The 24,486-nt window shown below is 53.1% G+C and overlaps 1 protein-coding gene across 1 annotated transcript; it reads right to left on the bottom strand.

The window, feature by feature from the left end:
- Positions 1 to 441: 441 nt before the first annotated feature.
- On the bottom strand, positions 442 to 17,855 carry SDCBP2 (syndecan binding protein 2). Its single transcript, XM_081096846.1, has 9 exons — positions 17,784 to 17,855; positions 9,987 to 10,059; positions 9,278 to 9,347; positions 8,474 to 8,574; positions 4,168 to 4,326; positions 3,390 to 3,565; positions 3,142 to 3,313; positions 1,149 to 1,240; positions 442 to 940 (listed from the first exon to the last, which is right to left on the bottom strand). The coding sequence occupies exons 2-9, from the start codon at positions 10,038 to 10,040 to the stop codon at positions 886 to 888; spliced, it is 879 nt and encodes a 292-aa protein (XP_080952972.1). The 5' UTR covers positions 10,041 to 10,059; positions 17,784 to 17,855; the 3' UTR covers positions 442 to 885.
- Between the last annotated feature and the right edge of the window lie 6,631 nt (positions 17,856 to 24,486).

Raw genomic sequence — 24,486 nt, 5'->3', positions numbered from 1 at the left:
GCTCAAGCTGTCCCCACCCTCGTGGGAGGCAGAGCGTGCCCCCTGGCAGGCGTCTTCTCCAGGTCAGGGGAACACGAGCTGTGGGTGGTTCCGCCCCGCCCCATCCCCCCTCATTGGGGGGCGGGGACAAAGCATCTAGAAGCACCTCCCTCGGTGTCAGACCCTGAGCGCATCCATTCCTCCTCCCCTCGCCAGTTCTCGCGCCCGTTCTGCACGTGCACAGCAGCCTGGCCGGAGAGAGGGGTGTCCAAAGCTGGTCCCCTCTTCCAGGGCCCACACGGTCCCCCACTAGCCGTCCCGCCTCCGATGGCAGGCAGCCTGAGACGGGTCGGAGCACTAACGCCTCTCAGAGGCAATGCAGAGGCAAGGCCTTGGTCTCACGACTGCTTGAAAGAAAACCAGCCCAGCATGTCCTGGGGCTGAAATTCTGGACTTTTCAGTGACTTTGGAGGAAGGAATTTTATTTAAAATCAAAGCTTTATTCAAAAGATAAGTGAGGAGTTCTACCCATGTACAGTGTGTGTCAAAGATCAAGTAAAGGGAAAAATTCTCACAAGGAATGTGCTTCTGTTCTCTCAATGTGGACTGTCCTTCTGGTAGAGGTGACGTCTCAAAAGGGACCCAGCTGCCCCTTCCGGAGGCCCTGAGGCGGCTGCCGCGACACGGAAACCCGCGCAAGCGCTGCCTGTGGCCCTGGCGCCGCAGTCCAGGCAAGTCTGGCTCCGAGGAGGCTGCGCTGCACATGAAGAGGAGGTGCGCTGGTCACACACACACACCCCCCCGCGAGCGCACCCGTCAGGACATCCCGGCTCAGGCAGCAGGTCTCCGAAACCTGCGTCCTGAGGCCTCTGTTCCTGCAGGAGGGAGGGCGGAGCTGCCCTGACGTCAGACATCTGGGATGGAGTGGTCCATGGTGTGGCGGAGCAGCGTCGGGGACAACCTGGATACAGCAACGACGACAGTGGCCACACGGGCAGTGCCTCCCTCGGGGGCCTTCACTTCTATCTCTAAGATTTCCAGCCACCAGCCACGCTGAAGGGGGTGGGTGGGGGCGGGCAGCTGGCTGCGCACTGAGCTCTGAGGAGTCGGGGCAGAGGGGAGCGGGGAGGGGAGTGGGGAGGGGAGGGAAGAGCGAGGGAGCGCCTTACTTTTTGACCATGTGCTCGTAGATCACGGTGGGGATGATGGTCAGGGTGATGACGCTCCCGGCCGTGGCCAGAATCTCCGTGACCTCTTTGTCCTAGAGAGGAGGCGAGCCAGCGGTCACCGGGGGCCAGGGGTAACTGCAGGCAACGCTATGGCTGGGTCAGCGTGGCCTCTGCTGGGGAGCCACTGGCACCCGACTTCGGGGGGAGGGCTGCCCTCAGGGGAGTCCCAGGCAGACACCTGCTGAGGCCCTGCTTGACCGAGAACGTGGACCTCCCCTGAGGCTCCCCTCTGTGCATGGGCCACTCCCCACCCTCATCTCAAGGGCCAGTCACCTGGGCCTGACGGAACAGGGCCTTACAAACAGAACTACGCTCCTTCCCTCACCCACAGAGGCCCCGAATCTCACCAGCCACATCGCCTATCCCATCTCCCTGGGCCCGGCCAGGTTCTGGCCCCAAAGCAGGAAGAAAACGGCCATGCAGTGGGGACATTAGGTGCACCACCCCCGCCGGGCCCGTTGGCCAGCCAGCCTGAGCTGCCCACAGGGACCCTTCCTCTTACATCTCACTCAGTGAAGAGGAAAGGCCTGCAGAAGCCAGTGAGATCCTGGGGACACACACAAAGTCTCCATGCAAAGTGTGCCAAGCACCCCAACAGCTAGAGCGATGGCAGCAGAGCCCTGGCCCGTCCAGAGACTAGAGGCCTTGACTTCACTCTAGCTTGGTTTCTGTTGTCGGGTTGTTCCAGGATAAAGGGGAGAAGACGTGCTGGATAGGACTGGTGATGGCCAGAGTGAAAGCAGATGAACTGTGAAGAGACCATCTCAAGCAGCATAGCGCTCTGTGGCCACCTGTCAGGGGGCCAGCCCGGTCCTAAGAGCCTCACACGCTGTGGCTTGGCAGGGTCACGGGTAAGCCCGTAACGCAGCCGTGAGCCTTCCGAAAGGAGAGGACCGGCAGCCCCTGTAGAACAACTGCTCTCAGTTAGGATCCATGAGCAGTAATGCCCTCAAAGGACGGATTCATTCATACCCGAAAGAGCCGGCTACTCAGAATTGGTACCAGTGTGCCAGCTTTTCAGGTATGGGGGTTCCCTTCCCTGATCCCTGAGGGGAGAGATGCAGCAGGAAGGACCTAGGACAGACATTAGGAAGCACTTCCTGATCCCAGTGAGCTACCAGAACCTGCCTCCAGGGAAGGCGGGGAGACCACCAGGCACAGGGAAGCAGATGTGACAGGAAAGGCTTGGTGAAGGCCCTTGTGAGGGGTAGAGAATGAATGCCGCCACCCAGGCCATTCTGCAGGGGGACCTGCCTGTGAGCCCAGAGCCCTGGCTGCAGGGGGACCTGCCTGTGAGCCCAGAGCCCTGGCTGCAGGAGGGGAAGGGCCTCATCTAAATCACACCTGCGATGAGAACCACTCTTACCCAGGGAGCAGCATCAGGTTAGGATAACGTTACTTTCACTTGTTCAGGGACCAAAAGCCATGTGACTCGGCATCCTCTGTGGTCCATTCCCTGAAGGCACCCACCTTCAGTCCAAGCCCCCAGCACTGACTCGAGACCACTTATATTTTTCAAAAATAAAAGTCGCTACACACCTCTCCTCAAAAAGTGAACAACGGTCAGAAATGGATTTCTGAAGAACTGTTTTCAGAAACATTCCTGTCACGTGATCTAGGATGCAAGCAGAAGTACCACACAAGTAGGGAGGTATTCATGCAGCCCCTAGCCACCTGGGCACCTGTGGCCTTTCACATGTCACCACACCCCCTTTCTGTCACACCTTTGACCTCCATGTGTTAGTATCAATAGCTAATATTTATTGAGCACTGACCATTGCCCAAAGTTCTATGTACTTACTGTCTTATCGACTCCTCGCAGCAACCTTAGGATGAAGAAACGAGCTCGGATGGTGCCCACAGACATGGCCCTCCCACCACCCAGCAGCCTCCTGCCCCTGTAGCTCTGGGGCAGAGCCGGCCGCTGGCCTACCTTCAGCCCGATGACATTCTGCCCATTCACTTCACACACGTAGTGGTTGGTGAGGAGCCCGTTGCGGGCCGCGGAACTCCCTTTGACCACAGAGACCACCTTCCCCTTCTTGATGACGAAGCCCACGTGGCCGGTGCTGTCCCTGTGCATGATGACCGTCCGCTGGAAAGGCCTGCCGGAGAGAGACAGTGAGCGGGGCTCGGGCCGGGCTGCGGGCGGACAGACGAGCTCCTGCCACGGGCACTCACCGGTCCCGAACCACCATGACGATCTTCTCTGCTGAAGCCTTCTTCACCGCCCGGTGCGCTCTGTCTGTGCTCCACCCGGCACAGTCGCGCCCGTCCATCTGCAGGATCTGGTCCCCAAAGCGCAGCCCCACCAGGGATGCAGGGGTGTTGGCCTGCACCAGCTGCACGAAGAGCCCCTGGGAGAGGCAGGGCCCCAGTCAGCGCGCCCGCCCGCGAGCCCAGGTCCTTCCTAGGTGCTGTTTCCTCCTGGCGCTCTGGGGGCCTATAGCGTGCGGAGACGACAGCTCTGCCAGCGGGTACACTGGCTCCCCCTTTTCCTGGTGAGGAAACTCCCAGCCACACAGCTAGGGAGCACCTGAGGCAGAATTTCAACCCTGGCTGGAGGCCGCACCCCCAGGCACTGGCCCGCAGCCTCTCCCGATGGCACCAAGGCCCTAGGACAGCCGCCTGGCAGCCAGAACCCTGTGAATCGGGGGGCACGGGGAAGGGAGGCTCTGAGCAGCAGGAGCCCCCGAGAGGCAGCTGGTGGGTCCCTCAGCAATCCAGTGCCAGGCCTTGGGCCATGGGGGAGGGGCCAAGAGGAAGGGGCTGGGCTTGGGAGTTAGGTGGGCCTTGCTCCCAGCACCCTCTGCATCTCCCCCACCCCCACCCCCACCCCGCAATGCCCTCCCCAGCTGCTGGGCTGTGCAGCCGAAGCCCTGAAGGCGCGGAGCTCGGGTGGCGCAGGCTGCTACGGGTGCTGCCCACCACCCCGCCCCCGCCAGGCCGCCAGCCCCACCTTGTTGATGGCCCGCAGCCGCAGCCCCGTCTTGCCGCGCTCGTCCTTGCAGAGATGGATCTCACGCACCCCGGGCTTGATCTCCGCTCGCCGCACGCCCAGGCTGTTCCCGGACACCGGCGCCACCACCTGGCCCGGCGAGGGGCCAGAGACCACCGTCTGCAGACACCGGGGGAGGAGGGGGTCAGCGGGCCCCCGGGGCCTCGAAAGGAGGGGGAAAGGAGGATGGAATGGGCCCTGGGGCCTCGCCCACCAGCAGATCGGCTGGAGCCCAGAGGGGACATGACTCCATGGAGCCACTAGGGGGCAGCCAAGTCCACGGCCTTGAAAGACAGCCAGGAAAATGAGGAAAGAGCAGGGCTATACAGAAAAGAGGCCCTCGTTTTCCAAGGCTAATTGATATCAGGTAAAGACCTCTTTAAAATTCACTTTTAAGTAAAAGTAAGTAAAATTACAAAACAGCAATAGTGACCAATGGGAAAAAGTGGTTTCAGTTTGAATTTTTTCTAAAAATAAAAACGAATGCTTTCCCCCTAAGATCCAGAACAGGTAACATGTCCACGCTCACCACTACTATTAAATATAGGACTGGAAGAACTAGCCAGAGCAATAAGGCAAGAACAGGAAATAAAAGACATACAGATCGGAAAAGAAAAGTTAAATGGTCCCTATTTGCAGATGACATTATGGCCTACTAGAAAATTCCAAGGAATCTGAGTAAACTCCCTAAACTAATAAATGAGTTCAGCAAGGTCACAGGACACAATAGCAACATACAAAAATCAAGTGTACTTCAATATACTAGCAATGAACCTGTGGAAACCTAAATTAAAAATGCAATACCACTTACGATCACTCTAAAAAGCTTATAAACCCTGGCCGGTTGCTCAGTGGTTAGAGCGTCAACGGAAGGGTTGTGGGTTAGATTCCAGGTCAAGGGCATGTACCTCGGTTGCAGGCTCAATCCCTGACGCCCGGTCAGGGTGCGTGCAGGAGGCAACACATCAATGTGTATGTCTCTCTCACATCGATGTTTCTCTCTCCTCCCTCTCTGTGCCCCTCCACCCTCCCCTCCACTCTCTCTAAAAACAAATCAATGGAAAATATATCCTCAGGTGAGAATTAAAAAAAAAAAAAAGCTTATAAGTTATAAATCTAACAAAACATGTATAGAAATTGTATGTTGAAAATTAAAAAACACTGATAAAAGATATCAAAGATCTAAATAAACATAGAGATTCATGGATTTGAAGAAAATAAAAAAACTGTCAAATGTCCCCAGTTGATAATACAGATTTGATATCTATCAAAACCCCCGTAAGATGTTTCCTAGATTTAGGCAAGGTTAATCTGAACTTCATATGAAAAGACAAAGGAACTAGAATAGCTAAAACTATCCTGACAAAAAGGAAAGTGAGAAGACACACTCAACCAAATTTCAAGATTCATTATATAGCTAAGTAATCAGGACAGTGTGGCGTTAGTGGAGGGATGGACACTTCTGAAACAGAACAGCCTCCCATAAGTAGGGCCAGCTGTTTTCACAGAGATGCAAGAGTAGTTGTTCAATGGAGAAAGCATAGTTTTTTCCACAAATGGTACAGGAGCAATTGAACATCCATAGCAAAAATATGAACTTGGACCTTTACCCCACACCTCATATAAAAATTAACTCAAATTCAATCATAAATTTAAATGTAAAACATAAAACTATAATGGTTTTAGAAAGGAAAGAATCTTCAGGACCTAGAGCTTAGTGAAAATTCCTTAGGACAGCAAAGCATGACCCACAAAAGAAAAAAAAATCAATAAATTGAACCCCATCAAAATTAAGGGTCTCTACAAGAGACACTTTTAATAGGATGAGAACAGAAGCTACACACTGGGAGAAAATATTTACAAACCATATATCTAATGAATGACTCTAGAATAAAGAACTCTCAAAAACTGACTTAGCTCTGGCCAATGTGTCTTAGTGGTTAGAGCAGCCGTGGGCAAACTATGGCCCGTGAGCCGGATCCGGCCCGTTTGAAATGAATAAAACTATTGAAAAAAAAGACGGTACCCTTTTATGTAATGATGTTTACTTTGAATTTATATTAGTTCACACAAACACTCCATCCATGCTTTTGTTCCAGCCCTCCGGTCCAGTTAAAGAACCCATTGTGGCCCTCGAGTCAAAAAGTTTGCCCACCCCTGGGTTAGAGTGTTGGCCTTCGCACCAAAGAGTGATGGGTTCAATTCCCGGGCAAGGGCATGGTCAAGGGCATGTACCTCGGTTTCGGGTAAACTCTGCTCCCCCCCGCCACCCCAGTCAGGGCGAGTTTGGGAGGCAACCAGTCCATGTGTCTCTCTCACATCAATGTTTCTCTCACTCCCTCCCTCCCTTCTACTCTCTCTGAAAAGCAAAGGAAAAAATATCCGCAAGTGAGGATTAACCAAAAAAAGAAAAACACTTGACTTAAAAAAGCAAACAATCCATTTATAAAATAAGCAAAAGATATGAGGAAACATTTCACTGAAAAGAATATAGATAGTAAATAAGATCATGGAAAGATGTTCAACATCACTAGCCATTAGAGAAATGCAAATTAAGACCTTGATAAGATTCCAATAAACACCCATCCTAACAGCGAATACTAAAAATGGTGATAAAACCCAGTGCTAGTGAGGACGTGAAGAAGCTGGGGCTGTCGTGTGTTGCTAACAGGAAAATAACATGGTCAAACCACTCTAGAAACAGGTGAGCGATTTCTCTAAAAATGTAAACATTCATTTATCATACGGCCTCGCAATTGCACTCCTGGGCATTCACCCCAGATAAACAAAAACGTATGTTCATACAAAACCTGTCTACAAACATCACAGCGGCTCCATCTGTAACAGAAATTGGAAACAACGAAGTGACCCTCAACAGCATAAGCAAACTGTGGCACATCCACACCACGGACTCGGCTCAGCAGTGAAAAGGGGGAACTGCTGATGCACGTGACAAGCTGGAAGCACCTCCAGGGCCTGATGCTGAGTGCAAAGGTCACGCACTGTAGGTTCCACTGACATGACATTCTGAAATGACGACGTTAAAGGGACAGGAGAGAGAGGAGTGGTTGCCCCGGTGAAGATAGTGAGGGGGGCGGGCAGACATGATTATGAAGGGCAGCTCGTAGGAGACCCTGGTGGGGATGAAACGCCCTGATTGTGCTGGTGGTTACAGGAATCTCTGCAGGTGATAAAACGACACCGAGCCCTAGACACACCCTGTACCAATGCAATGCCTGCTCTGACGTTATGCTGTCATTATGTAAAACGTAGCCATTGGGAAAACTGAGAGAAGGGTACACGCTTCGGTGCCTTTCTCTGTCCTCCGCAACGTCCTGTGAATCTATGATTATTTAAAAATAAAAAGTTAAAAATAAAAACAAAACTTTAAAATATTATAAAATGCATTCAGCTGTCATAGTTTTATCAACACTTAGGTTAAATGCATTTATGTCCTAATTATTGGAACAGAGGGATTAAATCAATGGATTAAAATTGAAGAGATAAACATGACCTTCTTTACGTGGTGTGTGGACTTCACAGCATGACTATCAAGGGGGTCATTTTAGAGAAACACCCCAGTGTCACTAGCTTTTCTCAGGGTCCCACATGTCCTCATCCTTGTCGACGTTCTCCTGTGAGATCCTCCCTTGTCAGCAGCTTTGCATGTGGCTGTGGCATTCTCGTTATCACTCCCACCACCCTCTCGAAATCCTCCAGGCCCAGCAAGTCCCCTCGGCACTTTGCCACTGATTTTCACGGGCTCAGGCCGAGACTGGCCGCCAAGGACACGGACAAATGGCTGCAGGGGTGCTGGACCTGCCCGGGAGGGGTCTGTGTGGGGACTGAGTCTGTGAGTGAACACGTTTTCAAGGGTGAATGTTTCTGTCAGGATTTCTCTTGCTCTCTGAGCCATGGAGCTCGGGAATCAAGCCATGTTGTTTAGTTTGGGGACCGAGCTGGGTGACAAGCTCCTCCCACCTCTCACGCTACAGGCAGCCCTTCGTGAGAAGCTCCCAGACGCAGGCTGGGTTTAATGTCCTCCCTTCTCCTTCAGCACCCTGCCGCCAGGGGTCAAAGGGCAGGCAGTGGCCCTGCAACCCCAAGGCCCGCGGGACCCCATGAAATCCCACAACACTTGTAATGAGGGCTCAAAATGGGAAGTTCCATCAAGAAATAGGGCTGCAAGAATGTTTCAAAGGCGAGACCAAGAAGGAGGGAGAGTTGGAAGATCTGTGCCCACTTCAGGCAAGAGACAGATACCTACACTGGCACCGTCTGGACTCTGAGGCAGGTTCTGTTGGACTTCTTGGCTGGAGAGGGAAAGACCCATATAATTTTCCAGTTCTGCCAGGTTTGGGTACAAAACTGATGGGAAAGGAAGAAGGAGGAAGAAAGGTGTTACCAAGGTGTTACCAAGGTGGCTCCAATGCGGTGGCTCATTTCTAAGAAACAGGGCCTGGGAATGCTGTCAGCGCCCAAGGATGCGGCTTCTCCCTGAGAACAGTGTTTCCCGGGGAAGGGGTGTGTGGGAGAGGAGGCAGGAACACGCGCTGGTGAGGTGGTCCTCTCCCCAGGTCTGAGGGGCAGGGGTCCTGCTCCCTCCAGGAGCAGCCTGGGACCCTGAGTGCCTCATGTACCCCTTTACTTGGCACCGGCCAGACACCCAACACGAAGTACAGGGCTGGCACTGGGGCCATGAGGCCCTGCTCTTAAGAAATCCACAGAAGCAGGCGTCTGACCCAAGGGCAGCTCAGCTCTGGGGACACTGTGCCTGGGGAGGAGGGGAGAATTGAGCCTAAGTTCAAGTTTGTTGCCAAAACCTGCATCAAGACGGCCACAGACAACAACGCTAGGGGCCACCACAGCATCTGGCCCTCAGGCAGCAGCACAGAAGACGGCCCAAAGCAGGGCAGTGAGCGCCTCACTGGGCCGGTTTTCTCCGTGCCCCTCAAAGGGCTCTGGTGACGGTGGGCGTGTCTAGAGCACACAGCAGAGTAGCAGACCAGAGACCAGCCCTCGGAGATGCCGGAAGAGGTGACTCTCGGTCATGAGCACCCCACTCACTCACCTGAAGGCTGGGGGACAGGTGTCTCCTGCACAGGCAGGATGGGCATCTTGGGGGTGTCTCTGGCCTGGGCCTGCGGAGAGGTGAGGGGTGCTGGTCAGCTGCGTCTGGGACCGGCCCCCGCCCCACGGAACCGTTGGACCCTAAGAGCGAGGCATTACGTATGCTGGCGGGCCTGGGGGTGGAGGACATCCATGACCCTTTGAGGTCCTGTGCAGATGTGGTCTCTGAGATGTCCATGTTTCTGGGGGAGGTTCGTGGTCATGCTCTACGAGCCATCAAATGACCCATTTTCTCCCTGAAGCAGCCAGAACATAGGGGCCAACTCCCAGCCAAGTTCTCAAAAAGTCCCAAACTCTCAACACCCACTGAGACCACAGATGGGATGGAGGGAAGAAGGGCTTGTGGGGGCTGAGAAGGCCAAGAGCCTGCCCTACAGTGTGGGGTGGACTGAACCTGGTGGAGGAGAGGCTGGGACAAAGCAGGCATGACAGAGGCCTGGCCGCAGGTGCCCGGCCGTTTCCATTCCTGCTGTGACTCCATTGCCTTGGCCTCTGGGCACCTGCCCCGCTCAGCAGGCCCTTCGGGGGTGACCTGTTATGCCTGGGGCCCAACCACCCACCGAAATCCAAGACCAGCCTCCCTTAGCTGCCCTGGGTGATCCTGAAGGCTCCATCAGGGGGCCCAGGCTAGCATGGGCCTGGCGATGTACCTGAATGGCTTGGTCCACCTTCAGGTCCTCCAGAGATGGGTACAGTGTGGACATGGCTGCTCCGTGAAACACCCTGCAGGGCACAGAAAGTAAGGAGGAGCGAGGGGTGAGAGGAGGCACAGATGCCCACCTTTTGTCCACGTGAGCCATTTAGCACTCTCAGGATGAAAACGATACCAGGAAGGCACAATTACCCCCCCCCCCATTTTGGAAATGGGGGAGCTGGGGTTTGTACCCAAATCTGTTTGGTTCCCCAGCTCACGGTCTCCACCCTTGCAGAGTTCCATCCCAGCACATTCAATTGGTTCTGGGCTACAGAACCCGGGCTCAGGGAACCACCCAGGACATGCTGGCCGGGAAAAGCAGGACTGGGGGCCACATCCTTCCCTGCCCTGTTTCAAAGATCAGACCTGTTTATGAGACCTACATTCAATCCAGCAGGTGCGTAGCGAGTACCCGCTGCGTACCGGCCTGTTGGGGTTTGCAAAGCATTGCCCCACCACTACACAGAATCCGGTCCAGTGTCCAGTGGGCGGGGACTTAGTTACAACAGAAAGGCAGCAGGCCCTTCAGAATTCCTTCCCCACCCCACCCCACCCCCCACGCCCCTTTTCACTTCTGGACATTTGACTTCTTACTGTATAACCCATTTCCAGCCTTGATCTTGGCCACGGTGAAGTGAGACCAATGGAAATTCTTAAAAACAAGCATACAAACTGTAGTGGAATTTTAAAACTCCGCAGAGAACAGGAGGGAATGGGGACCTGGGGGAGCACCGTGAACATTTACCACATATCTTCTACGTGTCCCAGAGGAGAGTCAGTAAGACCTTGGAGCAAGGTATCCAAAGAAATTCAAAGGAATTACAAGTGATGCTTTATTTCCTGCCTAGATGAAAGGTGAGGAAGGGGCTGCTTTCAGATTCTTGAATAAATCGGGTTTTTCACGTCTCCAGGCCTTTGCACATGCTAGTCCCTCTCTCTGAACCCTCCTCTAGCCCTTCCACGTCCTGCCTGGCTAACGGCTCATCGTTTCCAAGCCCCAGGTCAGAGCACTCTTCTTTCGGGAGCCTGCCCTGGTTTGTGCTCACTTCCCCCCACCCCACCCATGTCCTCACTCGTGCTGATTATCCCATTGCCTGCAGTGGCCTCTGAAATGGTCCATCTGCCTTGTTCGACTGGGAGTTCCAAAATGGCAGCACTGGCCTTCTCACGTGTCACGGAGCCCCTCACCCCTAGCGTGGAGACTAACTCGGTAATACTGCCAGAAGCACTGCACTCTGCCTGGCTCTCACTTTTCTCTTTAAAGCTGTGATGTCCTAAGGACAACCGCCTTCCGAAGATGGCAACAGGGCCCAGCGGTCCTACAGTCTTGTTCACCTCCCACAGTCTTAGGTGTCTTTTATTTGAATTAGTGCCAACATTGTAAGATATGGAAATATAAAATTCTTCACTTCTAATTGTATTGAAAACCATAAGAACGTTGGGCAATGCAAGAGCAGGGGTCGTGCATAGCAACACTCAGCCTACCTCCAGAGGGGCTGCTGGTGCTTTCCTATTCCCCCAAATACCCAGCCAGCCCGTTTAGTTCCAGATCCTGCCCTCCCCTGGCCTTCGGGGAAGAAATGATCATCTCATGAGATCAGGGATTTCCCAGGGGGAGAGGGAGACTGACGCTGACCTCCTTTAGACCAGCTGGGGGGCCGTCTGCCTGTGGTCTCCCCGCTGTGCACATACTCTGGGAGGTTTTTATCTTAGGACAGTCCTCGGCAGGTACCATCTGCCCAAAACACCCCGTGCCAGCACAATCTCGCACAAACAGCGGTGAGAGGCTACCCCTGCCCTGTTTTTTCTCAACTATGAAGCAACAGGGAGGTTGTATTTTTAGCAGCTGCCCTCTGGGAGAGGAGAATCGGAGAGCCACTTCCTGGAAATCACTCCCAGGCCAGGACCACACAACCCTTTCTCCGTTCCAGTGGCCCTTCCACCACTGTCACCGGCTTGGTGGTCCCAGCTCAGTCTGGGGCTCTGGGGGGCATCAAGAGGCAGGTATTCCCCTGCCTTGTCGCAGTTTTGAGCAGTTCGTGGTAGAGTGGGGAATGCTCCCTGCCAGCAAGCATGGCTGTGTCTCATTCACAGAATGTGAGCGTCTACCGTGTGCGGGGGCCCTGGCGTCTTTCAGTCATGCTGGCCCCTCTGCTTGGCCCACCACCTTCTCTGCCTGGCGCCCTTTCAAGGCTCAGCTCAAAAGCTACTTCTCTGTTTTTGAGGTCACGGGACCCTCTGCTAGTCGGCTGGGCCTTCTTTTGCTCCTAACCTGAGCTGTACTGCCTCTATTACCAAGCTGTTTAGCATATTTCTTTTAATATATTTTATTGATTTTTTTACAGAGAGGAAGGGAGAGGGATAGTTAGAAACATCGATGAGAGAGAAACATCGATCAGCTGCCTTCTGCACACCCCCTACTGGGGATGTGCCCGCAACCAAGATACATGCCCTTGACCGGAATCGAACCTGGGACCCTTCAGTCTGCAGTCCGACACTCTATCCACTAAGTCAAACCGGTTAGGGCCTGTTTAGCATATTATACGATTACTATCTGGGCATTTTCTCACACTGGACCCAACCTCAGAAGGGCAGGGGCCTCGCTCCCGCCCACCCACCCACCCCATTCACCACTCCATGCCTCCCCACCAAACGTGCCCAGCACACGAAGGCTGGCAAAACTTATTTGACTGAATAAATCAGTGTTTTCCCAAAGCCCAGAGTGGAATTCTGTGTGGGCATTTTGAGGGGACACTATCCGCCTTCAGGAAGCAGGGAGCAGGGATCTGGACCTCTTGTCATGCACGGAATAATTCACCACAGTAAATGTCCTCTGTCCTGCAAACCTTCAGGGAGGCAAAACACCTGCTTATGACCTGTTTTACATACAAATACAAGACACACAGAATTCCCGCCGGCTTTCACATACAACAGGTTATCCAGATGTGCATGTGCCAGGTCAATCCAGGGAAGTTACTCTTTGTTTTGTTCACCATTTTGGAACATCACTGTCGACGCTTCTCACCACACGTCAGTCACCAGCACACACCCATGCGTGTCTGCCTTTGTAGCTGCCACAGCGATTCCACGCCTGCAGGCAAATACATTAGCCTGCGACTTAAGATGTCAACGATAGCCCTGGCCGGTCTGGCTCAGTGGATAGAGCATAGGCCTGAGGACTGAGGGGTTCCGGGTTCGATTCCGGTTAAGGGCACGTACCTTGGTTGCGGACACATCCCTAGTGGGTGGTGTGCAGGAGGCAGCTGATTGATGTTTCTCTCTATCCCTCTCTCTTCCTCTCTGTAAAAAATCAATAAAATGTATTTTTTTTAAATGTCAACTATAAACTGTTGGCAAAATTCAGTTGAACGTTGTGTTTTAATAATCCAAACTTAATCATTTTGTCAGGGACGAGCATGATCGGTGTAGCCCGATAGTGAAGTGCGTCATCTTTTATCATAAATTACTCCGCCCTCCTTTCCCCTTGTACTAAGGCAGGGAGGGCATCCTATCAATTTCTTACCGAGGAAATGGCCGCTGTGGACAAACCCGCCCCCTCCCTCAGCCGCAATTCCCGCTGTCAAATGGGAGCCGCCAAGCACACACTCCATGCCCGGGGCCCAGAGAGCGCCCCGGGGTCCCTGGGGTTCGTGCTTCACCCCAGGCCAGCTTCCCAGTCGGTCAGGCCGCCTGCAAATCGATCTCCAGACGCTCGGACTCCAATCCCCTTGCTGTTCGATTCCCGCCGGAAGCGACCGCTCCCGGTTGCTAGGAGCTACGGCGACTGCGCAGAGGCCCCGCCAGGCCGCTAGGGTGCGCGGTGGCGTCTAGGGCGCATGCGTCTGGCCCACCAGGCCAGCGCGGGCTGCGGGCGACTCCCCAAATCAGTGGCTCTCAACCTTGGCTGCACATTGGAATCACCTGGGAATCTTTTTAAAATCCTGATTTCTGGGCCTCATCCTCCGGAAATTCTGTTTCTTTATGGGGCGGAGCCACAACATTAGTAACAAAGAAACAGAATTTCCGGAGGATGAGGCCTAGAAATCAGGATTTTAAAAAGATCCCCAGGTGATTCCAATGTGCAGCCAAGGTTGAGAGCCACTGCCCAAAATGCTTTCCGGTTGCGGGGTTGGAAATGCCCGCTTCCCCGCCGAGTGGGTTGTTGGCGTGGTTGGTTACTAGAATCCACTCGGCTTCCTTCTTTCTTTTTTAATATATTTTTGTGGATTTCAGAGAGAAAGGGGTGAGAGAGAAACAGCAATGATGAGAATCACTGATCAGCTGCCTCCTGCACGCCCAGCCCTGGGGATGGAGCCCGCAACCCGGGCAAGTGCCCCAACCCAACCATGACCTCCTGGTTCATAGGTCCTTGCCCCACCACTGAGCCACGCTGTCAGGGTGGGCAAGGCGCCCGGAGCTGGCGCTGGCATCCACAAAAAGATCGGGTAAAGCAGCAGATGAAGAGGCAGGAAGAAGGCTTGGCCAGGCCCCGCGGTTCTCTCCTTACCGGCTGGAGGCTACGGGTCAAATCGAGCTTTAAAGGGGCTTATGCCCCGTGGCCACGGACCCCTGAGGGCCATTTATTGCCTCCGAAGCAATCGGTGCAGTTGAGCTGCTCGCCGCTGACAAGGCTCTGTACCAAGGCGGCTGTGGGGGCGGAGGCGAACAGTCAACACTCCTGCGTTCCCCGCTGCCTGCTGCTCAAACTGAAAAGGAATCTGAACCTACACACACCCTGGCTCCTTAGGACTCCGAAGCGTCTTTGACCGACTAGTTCCTACCCTTTGTGACGTCACCGTCCCGCCCACTCTCTCACCAGTTTCTTGGGGGGTGGGGGGCTGCACCTGCCTGGGCCTGAGCCGCAAGTGCCTCGGCCCACTCCACACTGATTCACCCAGTGCTCCCAGACGTGTGACTGAGGGATCTGAGCCCCTGCTGCCCAGGTGAGGGGACTTGTGCTTGGCCGAGCAGATCACTTCCTACAGCAAAATTGGACCCACTGCATTTTACACGGGGTTCAGGCGGGTGGGTTTATGGAGTGCAGGACAAAGGGCGAGGGCAACGAGGCAGGCCACTTGGAGGAAGGAAGGAGACCCTGAGAAGACCGAAGTATGGAGGGTTCAGGAGGGTGGAAGTGGGGGTGCTATTCCAGGGACAGGGAGGCCCAGGCCAGGAGTCCAGCCGCCTTCCACATCTTTACTAAACCCGTTTTCCTCAGCTTTGCCGCCCCTCCTCGGCCGCCCCACCGAATCCAACCCAAGGTCTAAGCCAGAAGCCTGGGAGTTATCCTCAGCACCTGCTCGTGAAGTCATCCAGGCCAGCTCTTTTCCTTATGATAAATCTCAAACTTCAACTTCGTATTCAAATTCCCATGACCTGACTCCTGGTACAGCTCCAATCTCACCGTCTTCTACACTCACCTGGCATTTCATTCATTCCAGACAGCTGATCCTAAAACTCAGCCTGCTTGTTCATGGCTGTGCCCTTTGACTTCAATGCCAGTCACGCCTTCTCTCTTCCCCCTTATTCATCTGGTGGACTCCAATTCTAAATTTTCCCCAAAATGTCCACACCCACAGCCTCCCTTTTCTAGACCACAGGATTTATGTTCACCTATTCAACATTTACTCCACTAATGTTGATTAATCACCTGCTGTGATCAAGGCCTTTGGCATTTCTGGGTGGGATTTCCACTGTTTTGTATTTGTTTGCCTGTCTTCCCTCTCTGGTCAAGAATGTTGCTCATTTCTGAATCCCCAGTACTGAGCCCAGGGCCTGGCACCCAGCAGGTGTCCTGTTACCATTTCTTAAAGAAATGGAAAAGCAGACACAAAGGGAAGAGAAAGCCCAAGAAGTCCTTTGAACAAACGCCCTGGGCCTAGAAGGGGAGATAAGTCTGCCGAATGAGGCAGATTGAACGTCTGGCTCCCACATGCTGGCAAGGGACGAATTTGCTGAGTTCAGTGCTGACGGATTCCCACAGTTAGCCCTCTGGAAGGAATTTTCTTCACCCGCTGCACTTTGCAGAATGTCCATCCCTGAGCCTCACTGTTTTTTTACATCAGCAATAACAACACCCACAACACATCGGCAGTCAGGTCCTCAGAGCTCAGCCGCATCTTTGGACTCGGGGTGAGAACGCTCCCTGGAACACTGTGTTCCCAAGAGCTGAGGCGAGGGACTCCCACTTGTTCTGTGGACAACTCATCCATCTCAGAAGACAGTGTGCAGGAGGGAAGCGTGGGCTAGAGCATCAGAAGGAATAGCTCCTGGAAGGCCAAATTAGCCCAGGATTACGGTGAGTCGGAAAGAGGCTGTTGCTAGGCCACCGGCACAGACCCCCTCCTCCTCTCAGGGTGTCCTGCCTGCTAGAGAAAAGCTGGGGACTTCTTCAGAGAACGCAGATGCTCCCGAGCCAGCCCAGGAAAGGCAGGGCAGGGCAGGAGCCAGGACCTTGTGAGAACAAGCATGGACAAGTCCCTTTTGAACGTCATTTCTGTTGTAATGCAGGGAACAATGCATGCATCACAGAGTTATCGTGGAGGTTAAAAGATTCTTAAATAGAGATAAGCTTTGTATGCAAAGCACCTACCACAGTGCCTGGCACCTGCAGGGCACACAGCAATCATTAGCTATTGTTCACTCAGTGTATTTACTGAGCACCAACATCCCAGCACTGTTCTAGGGACCAGTAGGAAGGCATTGAACAAAAGTGAAATCTGCCCGGAGGAGTGCTAACCTCCTGGCTGAGGATAAGTAAGTGCTTCTGTGTGAGGTGGTGGGAAGCGATGGGGAGAGGGTGGAGGGTAACGAGTAAAAGCCTGAAGGGTAGGGAAGAGCATTCCGGCCAAGGACAGAGAGCTGCCACCTGAGGTAGGGCTGCCTGTTGTGTCTAGGGAACATCTGACCAGTGAGGCAGTCAGTGGTTCGGAGGAGGAGTCGCAGTGCCTGGAAGGCTGGTGGGTCCTGGCCAGGACGTGGCCTTTACCCTGGGGCCTCTGGAGAATTTTGAGCAACAGAGTGACATGGTCCAAGTTTCATTTTAATGGGCCCCCTCTGGCTGATGTTTAGAAAATCAACTGGAGGGGCCACAGTGGACACGGGGAGCCCAGGTAAGGAGTGGTGGTGGCATAAGACTTACTAGTTTGGGCAAAGCAGTCACGGCAGTGCGTGCCCGGCACATCGGCCGCATTTTAAGCACCCTCTCCATTGCTGGGGCTCTGCTGTGTGGAGGGCACGTCCTGGCCCCTCATGTCCATTACCTCATTCAGTTCTCCTGATTTTAGGGGTATTTTCAGTCCCCAAATGAGGAAACCAAGTTTTAGAGGGGTCAAGTCACTGGCCCAAGATGTTCCTGGCTATGGTAGGGAGGCTGTGGATAGAAACAGCCTCAGGCAGTAACAGAAAATGAGGCCTGCACTCCGTTCTTGTGGAAATCGGCTTCTTTTTGCCTGGCCTTTAAGGGCCCACCTCCAGGAGTAAAGTATGGGTCCCGTCTCCCTGAGCACCCTCACAAGCAGGCAGAAGGAGGCTGGGGCCCTGGCCTGGATAAAGATCTCTCAGCCCTCAAACCTGGCCCAGGGCTGGGATCAGAGGAGGAAACCCCAGTTCACATTTCGCTCCCAGAGTGAAGCACCTGGAAAGGAAACTGCCGGGGAAATCCCAAAAAGCTCAGGACAGGGTGAGAACAAACCTCGCTTACCTGGACCCCAGTCTATAGGGGAGCTGGGGTGAAGCGGGAGGCAGATCTTACCTGCAGGCCTGGAGCTGCTGCACGTCCTTCTCCAGTCACTGCCCAGAGAGTCTGTTTCCCTCCCTGGAAGGTGGTGGCCCTTGTCGCAGCTGCATTCCTGCTCCTGGAGGGTGGTGCCCGCTCCTGGTCAGCTGACTCACCAGGCCTGGGACCGGGGCAGGCCCAGGTAATTCTCTGGGGCAGGGCAAACAGAGCTCACCAGGCCCAGGGGAGGGCTCTGGCCTTTGTCTAGATGTGGAGGTGGGTTTGGAGCACACACAGCTGTTACTATTAAGAGAGATTTGAACCAAAACTTCTTGGCCTTCAGATTTTCATTGGACACCAGTCCTGCTGAACATGAAGGCAGTTTGAGGGGTATCCAGGGTCTTAAAAAATCGTGATCCAGCATTTCCTCTTCTAGGAATTTGTTATAAAAAATAGCCCTAGCTGATTTGGCTCAGTGGATAGAGCGTTGGCCTGTGGACTGGGGCGGTCCCGGGTTCGATTCCAGTCAGGGGCACATGCCCCGGCTGTGGGCTCAATCCCCACTGGGGGGCATGCAGGAGGCAGCTGATCTGTGATTCTCTCTCATTATTGATATCTCTATCTCTCCCTCTCCCTTCCTCTCTGAAATCAATGAAAATATATTATAAATAAATAAGCAAACAAGTAGGCAGTGAGGTTTCAGGGCCCATCACCATGTTGCTTATAACAGGCAAATCTAGAAATCCCAAATGCCGATCATGAGGTCTGATTATAAGTCAGTACCTATGGACGATCACACAGCTATCAACGTTGTTTAAGGAAGAAGCCGTGAGGAATGTCCTGAGGTACTGGCATGATCAGGACTGTGATACTCTTCTTGTGATTTGCTTTTATTGTTTTGAAAAGTGGATCTGCATTGACAACGGTCTGGGAGGGCCTATGCTAAATGCTGAAAATCTGGATGGTGGTGGGGTTTGGGGTTTGTACTTTTGTGTATATTCTAAGGTGGTCGAGTTTTGCTTCGAAGTTAGTTTTTGCTCTGAGCGCTTATGATTTTTCAAAGAGGAAGCAAATTAAATTTGTTTTAGAAAGGAATTTAGGTTGGCTGTGTGCTGGGGTAGGAGGGGATCTTTTCTATAGCACATTTTTGGTGCCTTTTAAATTTTGAAACATTTGAATGTATTACGTATCCCCCCAAAATAATCACATAAAATTAAACAGAAAGGAGGACAAACGTCGTTTAGTTCCTGGTGTTTAGTTGTACCGAGGTGCCTGTCACACTTGGTGCCCTGTGTGCGGGGCAGTCCCATGTGAATGACGCAGGGCACCCACACAGGGTGGGGTGAGTATCAGGGCTGCTCACCAGGCCAGGCAGGTCCGGGTCAGTCCCCATGACAAGCCTGGGTGGAGCTGCACTAGCCTCAGGTGTCAGACCCTGACCAGGGGCCCGGCTGGTGTTCGGCCCCCTGGAGGAGAGAACTGCTCCCCTCTGAGGAGCTCACAGCCCAGAGTCCCATAGGAAGCATAAGAGACAATAGCAAGAAAAGCAGCTGTTGTTAATTGAACACAGTGGACGAAAAAGGGGCCACATACTAACCCTGACACGCTCAGGGAGGCCTGCATGGTGGCTTTACAAACTCAGAGGCCGAAAGTAACCACAGAGGAGGCTCTGAACGCTGAAATTCCTAACTGAAAGCGGGTCAGGGCGGGAGGGGGGCGGCGACGGGAGTCACATCCTAGGCCTGTAGCTTCCCGGGCAAAGGTGGATCTTTAGCTTAAGTGAACCCGTCTGTTGTCTTTTCACACTAAGAGAGCACACCTCTGAAATGGCAGAGGAACCTTTTCCAGGCCCAGCAAGGCCCAGCTGCCTGCACCGGAGCAGGAGGTCCCGGAACCGTTCCTTGTTACCTTGCTCCCGGCGTACCCCCTCGATGTGCTGTAAATGTCCATTAACTATCCGTACCCACCAATGTGAAAGAAGATTTCTCTATTCTGCCTTTTTACCCAGTGGCAGAGATTCCCCCACTTTGCTTTCTCCCGCCTCCTTAATCTACACTAATGGATTTCATGTAACCCTCCTTCCGTCTTCTCCCTTTATCCCAGTGTATAAAATAAGCTGCCATTCTCCAGAGCATTTTCTCAGTCCATTGAGATTTTGCCTCCCAGCAGTTGTCATCAGTTTGGCTCAAAAAACTCATAAAGATTCTCTACATCAGCGGTTCTCAACCTGTGGGTCGCGACCCCTTTGGGGGTCAAAGGACCCTTTCACAGGGTCGCCTAAGACCATCGGAAAACACATATAATTATTGTTTTGTGATTAATCACTATGCTTTAATTATGTTCAATTTGTAACAATGAAACTGGGGGTCACCACAACATGAGGAACTGTAATAAAGGGTTGCGGCATTAGGAAGGTTGAGAACCACTGCTCTACATACAGGCTTGGAAGTCCCTTCCAGTCCTGCCTGTGGAACTAAAGATCCTGCCCCAGGTGCCTGAAAGGTCTCTCTCCGTGGCTCCTTTCATCCCTGTGAGCAGGTGTGAGAGGGAAGCCCCTTTCCTAATTACACGCTGGAAGGCGGCTCCAAGTCGTGTTTTCTCTTCTGTGAGACAAATGCAGCTTGAAGCTGAAGTGTGGACACACCCAGGGCTGTGCCACGTGGTCCTGAAGGATGAAGTAAACCGTGGGTGATGGGCCCCCTTAGGCCAGGTCTTCAAGGCCAAAGAAAAGTAGGAAATAGAGATCCTGACTAAACCAAATGACACCCCTCCTCCCCCGCCACGCACACACACACACTCACACCTCAATTCATTTAGCCGTGGTCTGAAAGGGCCTTTAAGAGAAGATGGAGGAAAACCAGCCCAGAAGGGTAAAGGACTTGCCTGTGGTCACACAGCACCTCGGTATAGATCTAGGACTAGGACCCAGGTCCCCGAACCCCCACTTACATGTTCCACAGCATGCTAGCCACCTCCCGTCTCTAACACCCCTGTTTCAGCCACCAACAGTTTCCCTTAGTTTCCTCTATTGTTCACAGCAGAGAGTGAAGCACCTTGTCCAGGCTTTCATTGGGCATGGCCTTGCTCAGTCTTTAGTGGCCCACTAGCGAAGGGTCCAATGAGGGTGGGTTGGGGTAAGACAAACTCCCAGACCTCACACTGAAGCCACATGGCCTACAACCCACACTCATTTATTCCCTGTCCAATCTTGTCTCCCAGCACCTCTTCCTGGCCAGGCGGGAATCCTCTCCAGTCCAGTTCCCACCTCATACCTCACGCCTGTGCTGCTGCTTCTGGACCGCCTTCCCCCTGCCCCCCTCCACCCAGCCAGATCCACTGAGCCCCTCTTCCAGGAAGCTTCCCCGGTCACCCCATCATGTGGCCTGTCCCACCTCTGAGGGCTGGATCAGACCTTCCAGTTTGTTCTTAGATAGTAATCACCTCTTATTGTTCATGTGTACTGTAGGCTGCCAACTAGACTCTAAGTTCCTTGAAGGCAGAGCCTAGTAATTAGGTTTACAGTAGCTATATTCAAAATAAAATTGGAAACTGTGCTCTGACCAGGAGATATTTCTGGTTTCTTACACGTTGGTATGAACAATCTTCAAAAGCCTAAAACGGGTATCTAATATCCAGCATACAATCAGAAACTCCCTAACAGCACCCTTGTCAGACCTAAGTAACTAGCCATTGATTGTCCTCCCTGCTGAGCCCAGGGGTGGCTCAGAATCCTCTCACAACAAAGTCAAAGAAGGCTGCCTCCACCTGGATTCCGCCCCTGAGGTGAAACCTCTGTGCCACCCGGTCCCAGTGGGTGCTCCTTGAGGGCAGGGGCTTGTCCGTGAGGGAGGTTCTTAGTCCTAAGGTGGGGGGTGGGGGGAGGAGGGGGGGCAGGAGCCTTTTTTCTTCCCAAAGCCGTTTGTATATTTATAACATCATTCCCAGGCCACACAAAATTATCAACTTAAAAATTAGCCTGCTATATTTGGTCAAACATTTAATTAACTCACCCCTATGCCATGGCAGGGCCAGAACAAATTATTTCCTCGGCCTTATTCGGACCGAGGGCCAGATGTTCCCACCCCTGCCCGAGGGCCCTGCCCGGCACACAGTGGGCTCTCAGTAAGTACTTACTGAATGAATAAATAAATACCCCTACTAGGAAAATCAATCACCGTAATAAACTTAATGGCTCACTTATTTAAAAGATGGGCTGGGCCCTAGCAGGTTTGGCTCAGTGGATAGAGTGTTGGCCTACAGACTGAAGGGTCCCAGGTTAAATTCTGGTCAAGGGCACATGCCTGGGTTGCGGATTCGACCCCCTGTGTGAGGCCTGCAGAAGGCAGGCAATCAATGATTCTCTCTCATCATTGGTGTTTCTATCTCTCTCTCCCCCTCTCCCTTCCTCTCTGAAATCAATAAAAATACATTTTAAATAAATAAATAAAAGATGGGCTGGGCAGGGCTGCAGCATCAAATCTGAGGCCCAAATCTATGACGTTGCCCATTACCAAACCTCTTTGAGCTACCGTTTCCACATCTACAAATGGGGATCTTGGGACCTGCTTTACAGGCTTATCTTGAGGATTAAATGAATTAGTCATACACCGTACCTAGGACACAGCTGGCTCTCAGTAAATGTTAGTTTCCGACTTCCTCATGGGCTCAGTCCAGCTGTAAGCTACAGAAATGCAAGTTACCTGGTTCAAGTGAAAATGGCCTTACCTGCAGCAGGGCTCTGGGCAGAGAAGTGCCCGCTGTGCACTCCTGCCTCTGCAGGGAATCTTGATGGCATGTCACCGTGGCTGGCTCCTCACAGTGGGATGATGATAACAGGAAGAGGCCGTTGGTTGGCCCCTTCTCCATGCTGGGTGCTCTGCTGGGCCTGGGGTATTACCCGGTTTCCTCTATTGTTCACAGCAGCCCCGGCTTCAGAGAGTGAAGCACCTTGTCCAAGACCACGCAGCCCGAGGGGGAAGGCCAGGCTTTGACTGTAAACCGCATGGAGCTGCCTGGGCTCCAGGAGTCTCCCATCCCTCACAGCTGAGTCACAGATGTCCCAGGTGGTAGCCGAGTCAGACACCCAGGGGGCTAATGTCCGACAGTTCCTCATACTTGTCCCCCACTTAGCCCCACCCGGCACCTCAGCCCCTTGCTTGGTAGTGCAGGCACTGGCCAGAGACCCTGACCTATAAGGCCCTCACAGTACCCCGGCGTGACATCCTGAAGGGGGCACAGCTTAGGCTCAGATCCGTCCTGTTAGGCCATGTGACCTTGGGCAAACGACCTCTCTGGACCTCCGTTTCCTCGCCTGTGAGATGGGGAAATGATTTCACTTTGTATTTATTAGCACCAATAAAGTACTCTCGCTTAATGCCTGGCTCAGGGGATGTGCTAACTACATTTGAACTATTATATTTCCATCCATGTTATGGGATTACTGCATTATCCAAGTGAGAAACGATCCATTACTGTTCTTTGTGGAGAGCGGCTACAGTGTTTGGGCAGGTTACCTTATGGTCCGAACCTGGGGTCCCACGTGGCTGAGTGATATGGGCTGCGGGAGGTGCAGCACGGAAACAAAGCTTGATCAGGTGCATGTGATTGAGTAGATTTGAACATTGTAAACCCTTGACCACGCCCTTACTTTGCCTCGTGGAATCTGGCTATAAAATAAAGACTCGGGTTGCAGGCCATGGCACTGTCTCTCTAATCAGAGGGCAGCGTCCCACCTAGCCCCAGCTTTATTCTCATCTGTTGTTTCTAATCTTTCGCCACCCCACCTCAGGTTCACCCATGGCCGTGCTGGCGCAGCACCGTTCTTAATGTGGTAGAAGATCAGACATACAGAAATTACTTGCATCCTTTCTGGACCATAAGTTTAGGTTGGACTCTCCCTGAGATGGTTACTCTAGAAGTGATCACCTTCTCCATTCTATCCCTCGGATCCTGTATTTCTCCCAGTGCAGTGGCCGGGTCACTGGCAGCAGAGACCACGTGGCCCTGAGTGGCATGTGTGCCTCCCGTCTCTAGGACCAGAGAGTCTAAGGAACATTTTCTGAGCCTCTCCTCTGTGCTGTACCTGACTGGCCATCTCATAAAAGAATACAAACAGGTCTCCAGAGGCAGAAGGTCCTCCAAGCCACCTCTCAGCTCCAGCCGGGGTTTTGCTTTCTGGAGATTTGGACGAGGCAAGGTAGGCTGGGTCACGCTGCAGAACAAACAGCCCAGCTCTTAGTGGCTCCTAACATGAAGCTATTTGTCACACACATCACATGCCCGTGGGGGGCTGGCAGGGCTCTTCAGGGCTCCTCACTCCAGAGCCCAGGGTGCTTTGCAGCCACCATCTATCTCGGGGGCTACCAGTAGCCTCCACAGTGGGGGAGGGTCTTCCCTTGGCAATAAAAGGCTCCCGGCTGAGGGACTAATGTCACTTCTCAAACTTCCTTGGCCAGGACTAGTCACATTACCCCAACCCAATCACAAGGGTGCAGAGATATGCCATCCCACCACCTGCCTGAGGGCAGAGCTTGGGAAATAATATGGAGAATGACATGGATGATGACCTCAGACCTGATCAGGGTCTGCCAGGGCGCTGTGATCACCTGTGCAGGGGCAGGGGGGCAGCTTATCCGGCAGTGGAGCCTGCTGGGACCCACCTGGACTGAGAGTGCTGAGGAGGAGAAAGGACGGCTGGCATTCCAGAGCCTGGGGCTGTGGTGCCCGATAGTCCTACCCG

The sequence above is a fragment of the Myotis nattereri genome (assembly GCF_964212035.1).
Source record: "Myotis nattereri genome assembly, chromosome: 8".
Lineage (NCBI taxonomy): Eukaryota > Metazoa > Chordata > Mammalia > Chiroptera > Vespertilionidae > Myotis > Myotis nattereri.
This window is presented reverse-complemented; position numbering and strand designations above follow the sequence as displayed.

Excerpts from the sequence above, each read along its gene's own strand:
- SDCBP2 (XM_081096846.1), bottom strand. The coding sequence starts at position 10,040 with ATGTCCACACTGTACCCATCTCTGGAGGACCTGAAGGTGGACCAAGCC. Across the intron at positions 8,575-9,277 it reads ACCTGTCCCCCAGCCTTCAG|TTTTGTACCCAAACCTGGCA; the intron begins GTGAGTGAGTGG and ends CTTTCCCATCAG. Across the intron at positions 941-1,148 it reads TACGAGCACATGGTCAAAAA|GTTGTCCCCGACGCTGCTCC; the intron begins GTAAGGCGCTCC and ends TGCTGTATCCAG.